The 13,444-nt window shown below is 47.0% G+C and overlaps 1 protein-coding gene across 25 annotated transcripts in view; it reads left to right on the forward strand.

The window, feature by feature from the left end:
* The first annotated feature begins 4,780 nt into the window (after positions 1 to 4,780).
* The window catches only part of CLASP2 (cytoplasmic linker associated protein 2), a 132,988-nt gene continuing 124,324 nt past the window's right edge, over positions 4,781 to 13,444 (forward strand). For 23 of the 25 annotated variants that reach the window (XM_072327984.1, XM_072327988.1, XM_072327990.1 and 20 more), the window contains exon 1: positions 4,782 to 5,570. In XM_072327984.1, coding sequence (XP_072184085.1) covers positions 5,376 to 5,570 — 195 coding nt within the window. In that variant the 5' untranslated portion in view covers positions 4,782 to 5,375. Of the gene's footprint in view, positions 5,571 to 13,444 lie in introns of all 25 variants that reach the window. The other 2 variants (XM_072327997.1, XM_072328000.1) reach the window with 2 other exon arrangements.

Below are 13,444 nucleotides of genomic sequence, written 5' to 3' on the forward strand. Positions count from 1 at the left end.
GCTCCGGGAAAATGCACCACACGAGGGAGCTCTCCAGCTGCCAGACGGGTTTTTTTCCACCGACCGGAGGAAAAGCTTGTGAAAATCAGGCAAAAAATTCAGCCGACTTAAACTCTTTCCAAAATGTAAATGTATACAATTACTTATGCAAAAAAAATGAAGCCTCAAATCAGGCGTGTATTAAATTGTATGTAAGCAAGGAAAACATTACCTTGTTGAGGAAGATTCCTGCAGACTGCATATGTGAGAAAACCTCTCTTGATCAATCCTGGTAAAGTAGGAATTGCTCAAGTAATAAATGATGGCTGAATCCGGTCCTATTAATAGCAAGGGCTTGCACTGCAGGAAGCAAGAGAAAAAGAGACGAACCAAAGGCAACACACACCTTCTCCCTTTCCCTTCATATAACTCCAAGCAGCAAGAAGTGTGCTGGCATTACCAGGGTGAGCAAAAGACACTTTTCTTTCACACCATTCAGCACATTTGCTCTCTCGCAAGTTACATGCAGATGATAAAAGTGCCATGATTTGTTTGGCAGGAGTAGAGATTTTAGCGGTCCAAGGCCAAAATATCCCCAGCTACGTATGTCCCTTGATAATGCTGTGCATTATATGGTGTGCTGACTGGTTTTCACTTTTCAGGTCAGATGAGTCAAGTAGTTTGGATCTTTTTCCAGTTCCTTCATGCTGCTGTAGAAACAGTAGTATGTCAGCAGTAAGGGAATTGCATCCACATTGAAAACACCCTTATAAGTACTTTAAAGACAAATTTGGGCAATTTCTTACATTTTACAAGGTAGGAAATCTTCTATTGCTGGACTATGATGATGAGCGATTGTGTAACAGACTTCTGCAAAAAATTACTGTGCAGGAATATTACACAACTGTATCCTGCAGGTGTGTTGCAGGGATTTACAGATGGAATAGCAAAATCAGTCAAGGCCTAGCAAAGTAACCAGCTGCACAAGAGAGGCAATCACCCTCTGGCAAAGGACAGGCAGGTATCTCTACTACTAGAGACAAATAAATATCTCTGCTGTGTACAAACATGACACACAGAACAGAGCTAAGCAGCAGAGCATTGGAAAAGCGTAGATGTCACAGGCTAACACGATAGAAGAGAAATGGCTGCTTACAGGTTATCTCTGACACTGCGTCCTTGATCTATGTTATGCTTGCTTTTCATTGCCTTTCAGGTTGTTCTTCTTTCTTTGTATCACACACATCAAAAAAATTAGCAAATGATTCATAAAAGATACATCAGGATTAATTGTGTAATTGAAGCATCTACATGTTGGAACATATTTGACCATAAGGAATGAATGAATGCCTTGGAGTAATCCAGCAATCAAGCATCAGTCTGTGCACCCCCACCCATTTCTGCAAACAAATCCATTTGGTATATATCAGAAAAGTTATTATATATCATATAAGATTAATAATTGCAACTTTTGACCGTCTCATAAACAGGCATATGAAAATGACCTCTAGTAAATGTGTAACTTCAACTGTGGCAGAAGCCCAAGTGTAGCAAAAGTTATAAGGCACCGAGTATGGGTTTGACAGTTACAGACAGTTGTATCTGTAAGGCCTTGTGACAAAATGGGCTTCAACTATCTTTTTATTTTATTTTAACCAACTTGCTACAGGTATTGCAACATCACCTGGAGGATCTCCCTTACTGTCCTCTTCCATTTACATTCAGAATATATGTATTACTTCATTATTCTGATATTCTTCTCGGAGGTGGGAATTCAGACCATTCTTACAAGTTATCAACAGTGAATCACCTTCAAAAGACACACGTCATCCTTTTACAATTAAGGTAAGAAAAGATATACAATAAGTGCCTGTACAACATGGACAGCAGCCAAAACAGTAACACATTTCTGCTTCACGTGGCGCAGTATGACACTGTTTTTCCTCTTGACAAAGTTAACAAAAACCTGGGTGCTCTGATCTCCAGCCTATAAACACGAACAAGCACACAGGGTGTACCAGTACACAATGCCTTGCGACGTACAGGCACCATCCAAGGCCCTATCCCAGCACTGCCTGGAGCTGCCCATCTGGAGCATGGTGCAGGAGCACTGTGACTACTGCTGAGGAATGTGGCAGGAATGTGAGGACAACTTTCTCAGGGATTTCTCCAGAGCAAGCTGAGGCAGTGTCGTTTGTAATTTACTGGAACCTTCTGCGTGATTCATGTTTAAATTCGCTCTATTTTTATCATTAAGGCCCGTGCTTCTGATCTGTGATAAAGAGACCTTTAAATCACGGGGTTCTTAAAGGATTCTTGTGGTTCCTTCACCGACTGGATTGCATCTTTTGTATGGGAAGGATTTGTCAGAAGTCAGTGTGGGAAAGCAGCCTGCCTGTTGCAGTGGCTGACAGTCCCACTGTGGGAGCTGGCAACGGGGCTGGGCACGGGCCTCAGCCTGCTGGAGGTAACACTGGGAAAGGCCAGAAGGGCTCCCAAACACACTTCCTCATCAGCCAAAGGGACGAAGAGCGCAGCATTCTCCCTTCCCAACCTATTTCCCAGCACGATTCCTGCCCTTTTCAGAACAGGACATTCCATGCAATAATTGTGCCACTCACTTGTGTGGAGTGGGGGCGTGGAAACAGGTTTGGTGTGCAGTTGAGGTTGGAAACGCGCCTCATTGGATTAGTGTCATTTACCTCAGCTCCTGCTGTAGCTGCTGGCATTGCTGGCCAGCCATACCCAGAAGACTGAAGGAAATTTTGATTTGGCATTCAATTATGAGGGCTAATTGCTCTGCAAAGTACTGTGCATTGTTACCAATACACCAGAGTGGATTTACCCTCACATGCTTGCCTATCACAAAGAAGATTGCATTCCAAAGGAAGCAATCCCCTTAGCCCAGCATAAGAGGCTTTAAGAGATCTTTGGCTTCAATGAAAAGGCCTTCTTCTTGGAGCCAAGCCTACATCCCTGGGAATAAAGTCCACCAGGGCTCTGTGAGAACATCTAAGGATAGAACTGTGTTTGTTGTGTGATCTGGAGGCTACTCTAGATGCAGTGCTGGAATGCTGCTCTTGCCTTACCAAAAAAAGAAGAGCATATCCAGGAGCTCTACATGCCAAATGAAAGTGCTGCTTGTTGGCAGAGAGAAAAACTGAACCACGGTTTTCTTTGTCTCCACCAACAGTTCAGTGCCATTCACAGCTCATTAGATGACCTTATCAGTGTATTTGCATTGAGTCAAGGGAAATTCAGAGAAGCTTGCATTATGGGATTCCCCCCCACTTATTGACTTACTTAGGATTTTCCATCTAAAGAGACTGAGGTTAACTTGGACTGTAACTAAATGTGAATTTTTAATTTCCTAGGGGATTTTTCTGGTTGGGGGGGGAAGTTTGTCTGCTGAACTGAAACTGTTTACAGCTCTTGTTATTCCAAGAGTCCAGTGTGATCTACTCAGTTACTTTCTCTTTAGCCAGTCCTATTAGGTCGGCAGTTACTTTCGAAACTCACAGTAATGACTTTTTGGGGAAAAAAAATATAATAAACTCAAAGTATAAAACATACATTTCTATTTCAAAAGTATCTGTGGTCTTTTTAATCATCCTTATTACTTCAGTTCCTACAGACCAAGTGGGGATGGGATCCTAAATTTGTCAGCTCACACCAAAATCAACAAAGGGCTGCTGGTGCTCACGCCTTCTCCCATGCCTGTGGATGCTTATTGTGCAAGGCCACACAGACATCAGTGCGTGGGAAAGGCTGTACAGAACTCCTTGGGAAGAGGATTTGGGAGAAGCAAAGGAGACCACCATAGCACCAAGTTAGTTTGGTTTAAAGTGCTGTGAGACTGCAGCAGGAGGTGCGGTTCCCCTGCTGGAAGTTGCAGCTCTCGTATGTGAGAGATCCTGAATCTGGAGTACGTGGAGGTCCTGCAGTCTGACCCAGTGCTAGCACTGATGAGAGCTAGTCAGCCAGTCGGACTGACTGCCGCATCCTGGAACCAAGTGGAGCCTTCACGACAGGACGGCTATCGGCGTAAAAGAGTGTTTGCACAAGGTCAAAGCAACACCAGCTGGAGTGGAAGAGAGGGAAGAACCGAGTACGTGACAGCACGGGAAGAAAGGCATCGCCTGTCCCAGCGGCAGCTTGCACCGTAGTGTAACGTGATGCGTCCGGTATCAGAAGGACGGCAGACCGACTACACCCTTCGCTGTCATTGAAAGGACCTGAGTCCTCTGCTTCTGCCCTTGGGAGCTGAGCCCGCTACCAACTGCACTCGGGCAGCTGAGGCAGGAGCTGCCACAGGGCACAGCCGGCACCTCCCTTCCCCTTCCTGCATGGGCGGCATTCGGACCGTCTGACCCCCGAGTCGCAGCCCGTGCTCGCAAACGCCGTGTTTTAAATGAAGTCAATCTGTAGGTGGGCTATTACGCTGCAGATTCAGCCGCGCCGTGGGAACCGAGCCGGCTCCTCGGGCTTTTCCACCTCACGCCACGGCAGAGGGCGTGGCGAATGGCCGGAGGGCGCTCGAGAGGGCAGCGCCGGGAGGAGAACACGGCCGCTTTCCCCCTGCACACGCTCCCCTCTCGCTGCTGCGGGACTCCCTGCCCGTCGTAGAGCCTCACGACCACACGCCCGTCCCGCCCCAGCGCCCCTCGGCCGCCGCCCCCTCACCCACCCCCTCTGCGGGGCGGCGGCACCGCGCATGCGCGTCCTTCCGCAGGGCAGAACCCGCAGGGGGGCGGAAACGCCGCAGCGCGAGGCAGGAGAGGAGGGATGCGCTGAGAGGGCGGGGATAGCGCAGGCCACGCCCGGTCTGGCTGGCGCCGGTCGGGGCGGGGGACGCAACTTCCACGGGACGGCGGTGGCTGCCGGGTGGGTGCCGCTCTGTTTTGCGGGCATCGCGCGGCCCGGCCGGGCTGCGGGGAGGTCGAAGAGCAGCGAGAGAAGCCGGGACGAAGTTTTGGGAGCCGCCCCGCGGCCCGGGAGCTGAGGCGGGAGGGGCCGGAGGCCGCGGCGTCGGGAGCATGGGAGGTCCGGCCCGGCCTCGCCGCTGCGGCGCCCGCGGGAGGGCGGCCCGGGAGAACACCTCCGTGAGGTGCGCGCTGTAATAGCGGCCCTCGGCGCACCCGCCTTTCCCGCACTCTCCTTAACCCGCGGCTAGAAGCTCTCCGGGACGGCGTGCGGAGGCGGCCGGGCGTCCCCCGAGGACCTCAGATTCCGACTCGAAGCTTCCTCTCGGGGCCGGAGGCGGCTCCGCATGGAGGCTCCGGGCGCGCGGCCGGGGCGCGGGGCTCTCCGAGAGGCGCCGTGAGCCTGCCCGCCTCCCCCGAGACCCGCCCGGCTCGCCGGCGCCCTCCGAGCGAACTTCCCCGCGGCGTTCCGCGATGGAGCCTCCCGGGATGGACTATTTCTGCGCCCAGGTGCAGCAGAAGGACGTGGGCCGCAGGCTGCAGGTCGGCCAGGAGCTGCTGGAGTACCTGGGCGACCCCGCCCGCTCCCCCGACGTGGAGCAGGACCAGCAGCGCCTCGACAAAGTGATCGACGAGCTGGCGACCTGGGTCAACTCCAGCAACTTTAAGGTGAGGCCGGGCGGGGGGTCGGCGGGGCGCCGCCGTGGCCGCGAGCGCGTTCCGTGTTCCGGAGAGCGATTCCTTCCCGCGGGTGCCCGTGCCGAGCGTTTCCGTCGTCGTTAGGCGGCTTTGCCGTACGTGGGAAGTTGTGTCGGATCTCCGTAGCGGCCCGGCGATGAGTCACGTCGGGCTTTTTGCCTGCTCGGTGTTGGCTGAAGGGCGGCGGATCGGCGATTGACGAGGTCCGTGTGCGTGGGTCACGTCGGGGAATGTTTCCGCCGGCGGGCAGCCGGCCCGGAGCGATTGGCGCTGCAGTTCCATCGCTTTCGCCTCGGGGATTTCCTTGTGCTGCGTGTGAGCGCTCGGGCCGTCAGCGGGCGGCAGTGTGGGCCCGCCGCGCTGCGCTTCTCCCTTGCGAGCCCTTACTGTGCCGGTGGGCGTCGGCAGTGGGGGAGCGCGAAACCCGGGCCGGCTCTTGGGCTGTACTGTAAGGAGGGAGCGGTTGGTTCCTCGTCTCAGCAGCTTAAGCTGTTTCCCTTTTAAAGGGGTGAAACTGGGAGTCGAAAAGCAGATCTCGAGGTGTTGTGGTTCCTTTCCCTCTGTGCCACTCGTTGGTGGCCTTGTACGCACACAATTGTGTTTTGAAGCATTGTGACTGTTAATTGCAACAGCGCGAGGTCTCCGATGCTTTGTGATCAGTTCCGGTGTTGCCGTGTGCGGTGGTGGCTGCCAGCATCTGCTGCCTCACTCACAATGGAAGCTAGCAGGATTTTAGGGAGCCGTGGTTTGCGTCCAATGTGCGTGTTTTGTCTTGAACAAGCACGTGTTGGAACATATCTGCTCTATTCCATATCGAAATGTTAGATCTCAGTTTGTTAACAACCTCTGGATCGGAATGGTCCAAGGCTCGTACGTGTTTTCAAGACAAATGTTCAATTAATCTTTGTTTTTTAATTACTGTGTTTTTGTTCATTTGTTGAGTGCCCTTTCCTCTGCAAAGCAGTTGATATACAGCACCTAGAAAATCCTGCTTTCCATCCTCTGTGTTGCTAAAGGTTTTGCAGCGTGATGTGGCTGTTGAGTTGAGCAGTGATACTGGCTGGCAGCTGAATAATCATCAGAACTGCTGAGCCTGATGAGCTGGAGTGGCAAGTAGGGAACATACAAGGAAGTTAGGAGAGAGAGCACTATTCCCTCGTAGGTGACAGGTGTGGGTAATGAGGGAATAACAACCATAACTCACCCTGGATGTGCTGTATCATTTTCCACTGATGGAAAACTCAGTTTCTGCGTATGATGTGTTCTACTGGCCATCATGGAAAAGAGAGATGCAGGGACTCTGGGTTCAGAGCTGTGTGGTAGCTGAGAAATGCCATCCTGGGAAGTTTATGCCTCAAATAACCGTGAGGGGTAGGAAATGGAGAGAATAAGAATAGAAGGGTGGATTTGTCGGACTTGGTAACAAATGGGGAAAACAAATAGGTGTGGAGTGAACAGGTATAGACTTGTTATCAGCAGGGTTGAATCAGCTTGTGGCAAGAAGATTTCGACCACTTAAATAGTGCTTTTGATTTCTTGAAGTTGGCAGCTATTCATAGGGCTTTAATAAGCAAAACAAAACTGGTAGTTCTGAACTCTGAAGGCAGATTAGGGAAAACTAGTGAGTTCATCTAGCTCATTGAAGAGGAATGCACAATTTCCAGTTTGAGTAGCTGACAAATCAGTAAGGTGGAATTAAGAATGTGTTGATGGGTGCTGGAATGGGATGGAGTTATGGTGAAAGTTTGTTGGGGAACACTAGAAGTACTCTGAACAGGGAGATGAATCCTCATTAAAGGCCGTCTGTAACGGTGTGCTTTGCGGGCTGAGTTAGCATGTCCGTCAGAGGTCTTATGCAATCAGTGATTAAGTGTCTTCCAGAGACACCAGGGAGTGCACAAAGGATGTGCATGTTCGAACGCCTTGATTTGGGTCCTAATTACAATCAAAGTGTTGCCCACTGAACTGGAAACGGTGTGCTTAGCGTTCTGGAACTATGCTTTGGTTTATTCTGCGGTAGTTGGGACTGCTTGCTTTCTTCCTACAACCTTTGTCTTTTGTGTCTGTGTTTTTAAATGGCTGCTTTCCCAGGGCTGTGAAGAGTAATGGAGAAAAAAACAACAACAAAACAACACAAAAAAACTCAACAAAAAATGTAGGGAAGTGAATTATGTAATCTTCCTTTTTAAGGAGGAGATAAGTTGGATGTAGAGTATTAAGAGTTGGCTGACGGTGGTGTTTTGCTGGTATTTGTTTTCCCAAAGCTTAGAAATACCTGGCAATCACAAGACTGGAACAATGCTAATATTTGTGTTCAGGCTTGTGGGCAAACTTCAAGCGCTGAACTCCTTCCACTTTTCTGACTGTATCCTATCTTTCTATTACTGATCCATAGTAGCTTTGCTGTGTTAACCTGCATGTTCTTCCCTGTGAATGGTGCCTAGTCCAAACAGATTTGGAAGACCTGCCATACTCGACAGTCACTTGAAAAGAATTACAGGATTATCTAACTTGAAACAGTCTGGTAGCTCAAACTGTTTGTGTCTGAGTCAGATAAGTAATCTGGAAATCTGCTTTGATACATCTGCTGAAGAGGTGAAAGACACCCCAAGAGAAATAGTGCTTCAGCTGCAGGGTTGAGCAAGCGTGCTTTTGGCAGCTAGCAGTTTGTGTGTGTTCTGTGGTCCTTTTTAGAGCCTATAAAATCAAATAGTTGTCCTCTCAAAATGTAATTATTGAGCGGTGAAGCCAACTTGCTGATGTACAGCTAAATCACGTGTGACTGGCAGTAATAAAAATTACTGCTAACGTTCTGATGGGAAGTTAAGGTATTGCTTGTGTGAGTAGAATAGTAAGCAAAAAGATGATCATGTTTGGATTTCTAACCTTTGCAGTAGCAATGTTGTCCTCAGTTGCAGCAGGAAAACAGTAAATGAATGTTGCTTCTGTGTCAGAGCAGCAGATTATTACTGAGTGACAAACAAAGCTGAATTTCGCACAGTCTCTTCCCGGTAATGTGGTTTGTATGTTATTCCCAGGCAGATCCTTGGAGTTAATGGTCACTCTGTGCTTCTTGGAAAGGAGGCTATTCCTTAAGCTTTGTTTGTCAGATCACCAAATGCAGGAGATGCTAAAATAACAATAGTGTGGCAGCTGTATTCGTGTTATCATTTTAGGAAGTATGTGTTGTGTCTTCAGTTCCAAAGAAGGCTACCAGCAGGAGGAGTTCGCGGTATGCAGCAAGGAGGAGAAAACTGCACTGCAGTTTTAGAGTCAAGAAACAAGTTTAGGATAGTAGCAGCAGTTGTAACTTCTGTGCGTACACGTATGTAAATGAAGGAGGAGCTGAATGAGAAAATGGTTTTAATAAAAGGAAACAATTGACAATTCAGACATGGATTGACAGGGGCCACACATGAACATGCATTGATATGCAACGTGCTGTGAGTCACATCAGCGTGCAACACTTTGAGGTGTATTGGCACAGCTCAACATATGACACACATGGTTACGTGACATGCTTTAACATTCATAAATACAACATCTGTTGACCAGCATCAGAACGGGGTGGCTTGTGACAATTGTTGATAGGAGATATGTTGACTGATGTGTTAACAAAAAACCTGACATGTGACATGGACATGTGGCATCACAAGTGACATGTGGCGTCATACGTGTTATGACATCACAACACAAGAAGACATCTGTCAATGTGCCAGCCATTGCCAAGAGTTTACATAAGTCACACTTGGACAACTGTAAAAATGTGACATGTTGACACACGTGAACACTACAGTTGTCATGTCACACAGTGCCCTTTGACATGTGATGACAAGTTTCTATAGGTGACACATGTCACTATGACAATGCTGCATCCTTAGATGATGACAAATGTCATGCTACACTCTTTGGTGTGTTAGCATGCAAAATGCTTTAATGGATGTGACCACATAGTGCTTGCATACGTTGACATGGAAAGTCACATATCAATGTGTGATGTGTCAATTTGTAACACACTTAGGTACCCTGACCCTCTGGCAAATGTGGCATGCCTCATCGTGCATCCATGCATGACGTGCTTCTGCACACCAGTGTGCAACATGCTACAACATCCATTGCCACACATCAATGTGTGACATGTTTTAAAAAAGAAGTTTTGGCACACAGCAGACTGAGATGTATCAACACATGACATGTGCTGACAGATCAACAAGCAATATGCTTTGATATCTATTATCATACAGACGTGCTGGTAAGTGCTTCGGCATGCAACGTGCTTTGATAGATGTCAACACTAGACTCTTTGGCATGCTTTGACACATGTTGACATGTAACATGTTTTGGCACACTTTGATATGTGTTTACATGTGATTTGTCACACTTACACACACTGATGGGAATCTACATTTATACACTGCAGCCCATGTTGGCATGTGGCATGCTATGATACTTGAACACACAAGCACATGAAACACTGATTTACATGTGGTGACACTGAATATGTGTTGGCACTCATTGGTACTGAATAGACAGCAGCATGCAGGGCATTGATACATGGCCATGAGTATTAGCAGACAGTGACAGAATACAAGGATGTGATGGCATGACAACATGCAAGATGAACTGTGTTGACTTGTGTTGATATGTGTCACACATTTACTTTTGACATGCATTGACATGTCATACATGGTGTGACAACACAAAATGTGTCAGCTTGCAAGTCTTGCATATTGCATGAGCACATTACATGTGAGCATACTTGAAAGTCAGGGCCATGCTGTACTTGTTAATATGCTGCATGAATCAACACACTGCACATACGAACACATGCATGCAACATGATTAATACCATGTCAGTTATTATTAAAACTATGAGAGAGATCCCCAGTTGAAGACAGTGGAAAAGAGCCATGCTGATGATGACATTAGTATGTGGCCCAATGCTGCTGGAGCAGTTGGAGCCTTTTATCTTGCAGATCAGTTCTGTTACAGCTCCATAGCATGCACCCCAACATTTCCAGCAGGTCAAGGGAGGAGGTTCTTCCTTTCTGCTCAGCATCAGTGTGGCTGTATCTGGAGCACTGGCTCCAGTTCTGGGCTCCCCTGCATGTGAGAGATGTGGACATACAGGAGAGTTGTGAAGAGCCTGGAGCACCTCTGTGAGTAGAGGCTGGGAGGGCTGGGCCTGTTCAGCCTGAGCAGGAGGAGTCTCAAGGGGTTGTCATCTATCTCCATAAACACCTGAAAGGGAGTTTCTCAGAAAACAGAGCTGGGCTCCTTCCAGTGTGCCTAGAGCCAGGACAAGAAGCAGTGGGCAAAAAACAGAGCACGTGAGGCACCCTCTGAGCACATGCAGCAGCACTTCCGTGCTTTGCAGGTGGCAGAGCACTGGCATGGGCTGTCCAGAGAGGCTGTGGGGTCTCCTCCTTAGGGATCTCCAAAAGCACCTGGGCACTGCGCTCTGGGTTTACCTGCTGGAGTAGGGGCTGGGGTGGATGGACCCAGAGGTCTCTGCTTTCCTCAGACCTAATGTGATTCTATGATGTCAAATGATAATAGCTCCTTAAAAAGGCACTCTTGAACACTCAGCATGGTGTTTAAACTGGTAGTATTTACTGAGGTGGCTTATTTGCACTAATTATTGAAGTAGAACTCTGCAATCACTAAGTAATTCATTGATAGGCAAGTTAGAAAGAACCAACGTCATCCATGTAAACGTGACTTACATTGTAAGAGCTGACTGAACTTTCCTTTTCATAAGGAGGGATCCAAACATATGGACCACACAAGCATTGTGTCAGAGTGCTTTGTATCAAACTACACTTACAGGAAGGAAGATGCAGGTGGTCAGATTCTCTGATGGTAATGGTCATGATAGGACTTTCCTCTGATAACTATCAGGCCTCTCACTGAGATTTATGGAGCCTCAGATCTTCCAAATGGCTGTTGTTTGTGCGCAGATGAGACTTTAAAGAAACAGAACCCCAAACCATAGCAGCACAGCACTGGAAGATAGATAACAGAATACTCACAAAGGAAAACTATCTTACAGATTGCCGTTGGAGAACAGATCTGAAGTGGAATACGTAGTCTGGAAACAGATGCATAAGAAAACAGCATGTTTATCCAAAATAATTCAAACAAAATCTCAACCTTTTATAGTCTTTTATAGCTTGAGAACTTGGTAAATAACATTAAAGGAAGGAGTCTTTATGAAGCTCTGATGTTACCCTAAAAACTGATCTGTGTTTAAAGTTAACAATTACAGTATTCTGTTTTCTCATCTTCCTAAATCTTAGCTCCAGTTACTTAGTGGCAAGATTTTAATGTAATGTGGGTTAGCATCCACTTATGTTTGCATATTGTCTGTTAGCATGTAGTAAAATGAGTTTCCGAGTAAGTTGGAATTTCGTGCCTCCCACTTAGGAGGAGATCTAGTCTAGTAATAATAAATCCATTAAAATCTGTTCCATGATGTGGTTGTTTCAGATCCTGGATTTTATGGGTGGCTTAGCAGTCTGTTTTCCTGTGGAAACATGAGTCCCGTGATGCTGTGTGTGTGGGCCGCCTGTGCTCCCATTCATCTCCAGTCAGATTGGTTTTGGCCTGTTGCCTGGGGTGGACAGTTGTTACAGTGAAGGATTTTAAGAAAACACTGTTTTTAAAGAAAACGTGCCTTCAAATTCTATGGAAATAAATAGCTGATAGAAGGGATTATTTCTGCTTATGTATTTGTGGGGAAATTACAAATGCCAGTGCTTCAGGAAGGCTTTTCTTGGGCATGGGCCTCTTCATGGGCAGCACCTTGAGGTAACTTCAAGACGTGAAAATGCATGTTGTGTGTTCACAGCGAGCTGCTGGAGGGAATTAAGAATGAAGATTTTAACTGGGTGCAGGATAATAAAAGGGGAGCAGATGTGTCCCAGCTGGTCACAATTGGTCGGTTTAACCAACTGCTTCTGACCACCTTCTTGTTTCTATGTAAATGGCTGTTGTCCCCGTGCTGGTTTCTGCTCCCAGGAGGGAGGGAATTACTCAGAATCCCAGTAGCATTTTGAACTGTGTGCTGGTTTCTGAATTTTGAACAATATTAAGTGAGGAGAAAAGAAAACTGGTGTAGCTGAGGAAGCAGGTAGATGAGTGGTGTGGTCTGTGCTGTCATGGGAGGCAGTGTCAGCTTCTCCGAATCCTGCTGGGAGTTCAGAAGAGGTTGTCATTGCTTCATATGAGCTGAGTAACCAGACTGAAGCAAGTCTCAGCATCTGGGAAATGTTTCTTTTTTCCTGCCTGTAGTAGTGCTTGATTTGTTTTGTGTTTTAATCTGTTTGCCTTTTCTGTGTCTGGGAACTGCTCTTCCAGACTCCTTCTAGTTATTTTTTTTTCTTTCAATTTATTTTTTGCCGAGGCTTTCTGTTTTATGTTTCCTTCAGCAGCTGCTAGAGGAGGTGAGACCCTAAGCAATATGTCTGTCCTGCTGCTGGTCTCTGTTTCTAAGGAGTTCTGGTTTCTACTTCACGTTGAGCTAAACCTCTGGCAGTCTTCTTTTAAAGGAAGAAAGTGCAGAACTGCAGTCCTGATATTATAACCCAGAGAGATTAATAGCCACTTCCAGCTCCTTAGTCCTCTTAAAAATTTGAGTTTTATCATTTATAGTCACAAATAGTGAATCACTGCGGTTTTAACATTTATTTTCTTTCTATTTTAAGGCAAATACTGAAAAATCTGAACTGCTGTGGTATATGTAAATACAATCAATCCATTCCAAATATACACTGATAAATTTGTCTTAATGAAGGCTTTTAAGAAGTTGTCAGCTCTCTAATAAGAAGTCTCATTTTTCTTTA

This window comes from Excalfactoria chinensis, chromosome 2 (genome assembly GCF_039878825.1).
Source record: "Excalfactoria chinensis isolate bCotChi1 chromosome 2, bCotChi1.hap2, whole genome shotgun sequence".
Lineage (NCBI taxonomy): Eukaryota > Metazoa > Chordata > Aves > Galliformes > Phasianidae > Excalfactoria > Excalfactoria chinensis.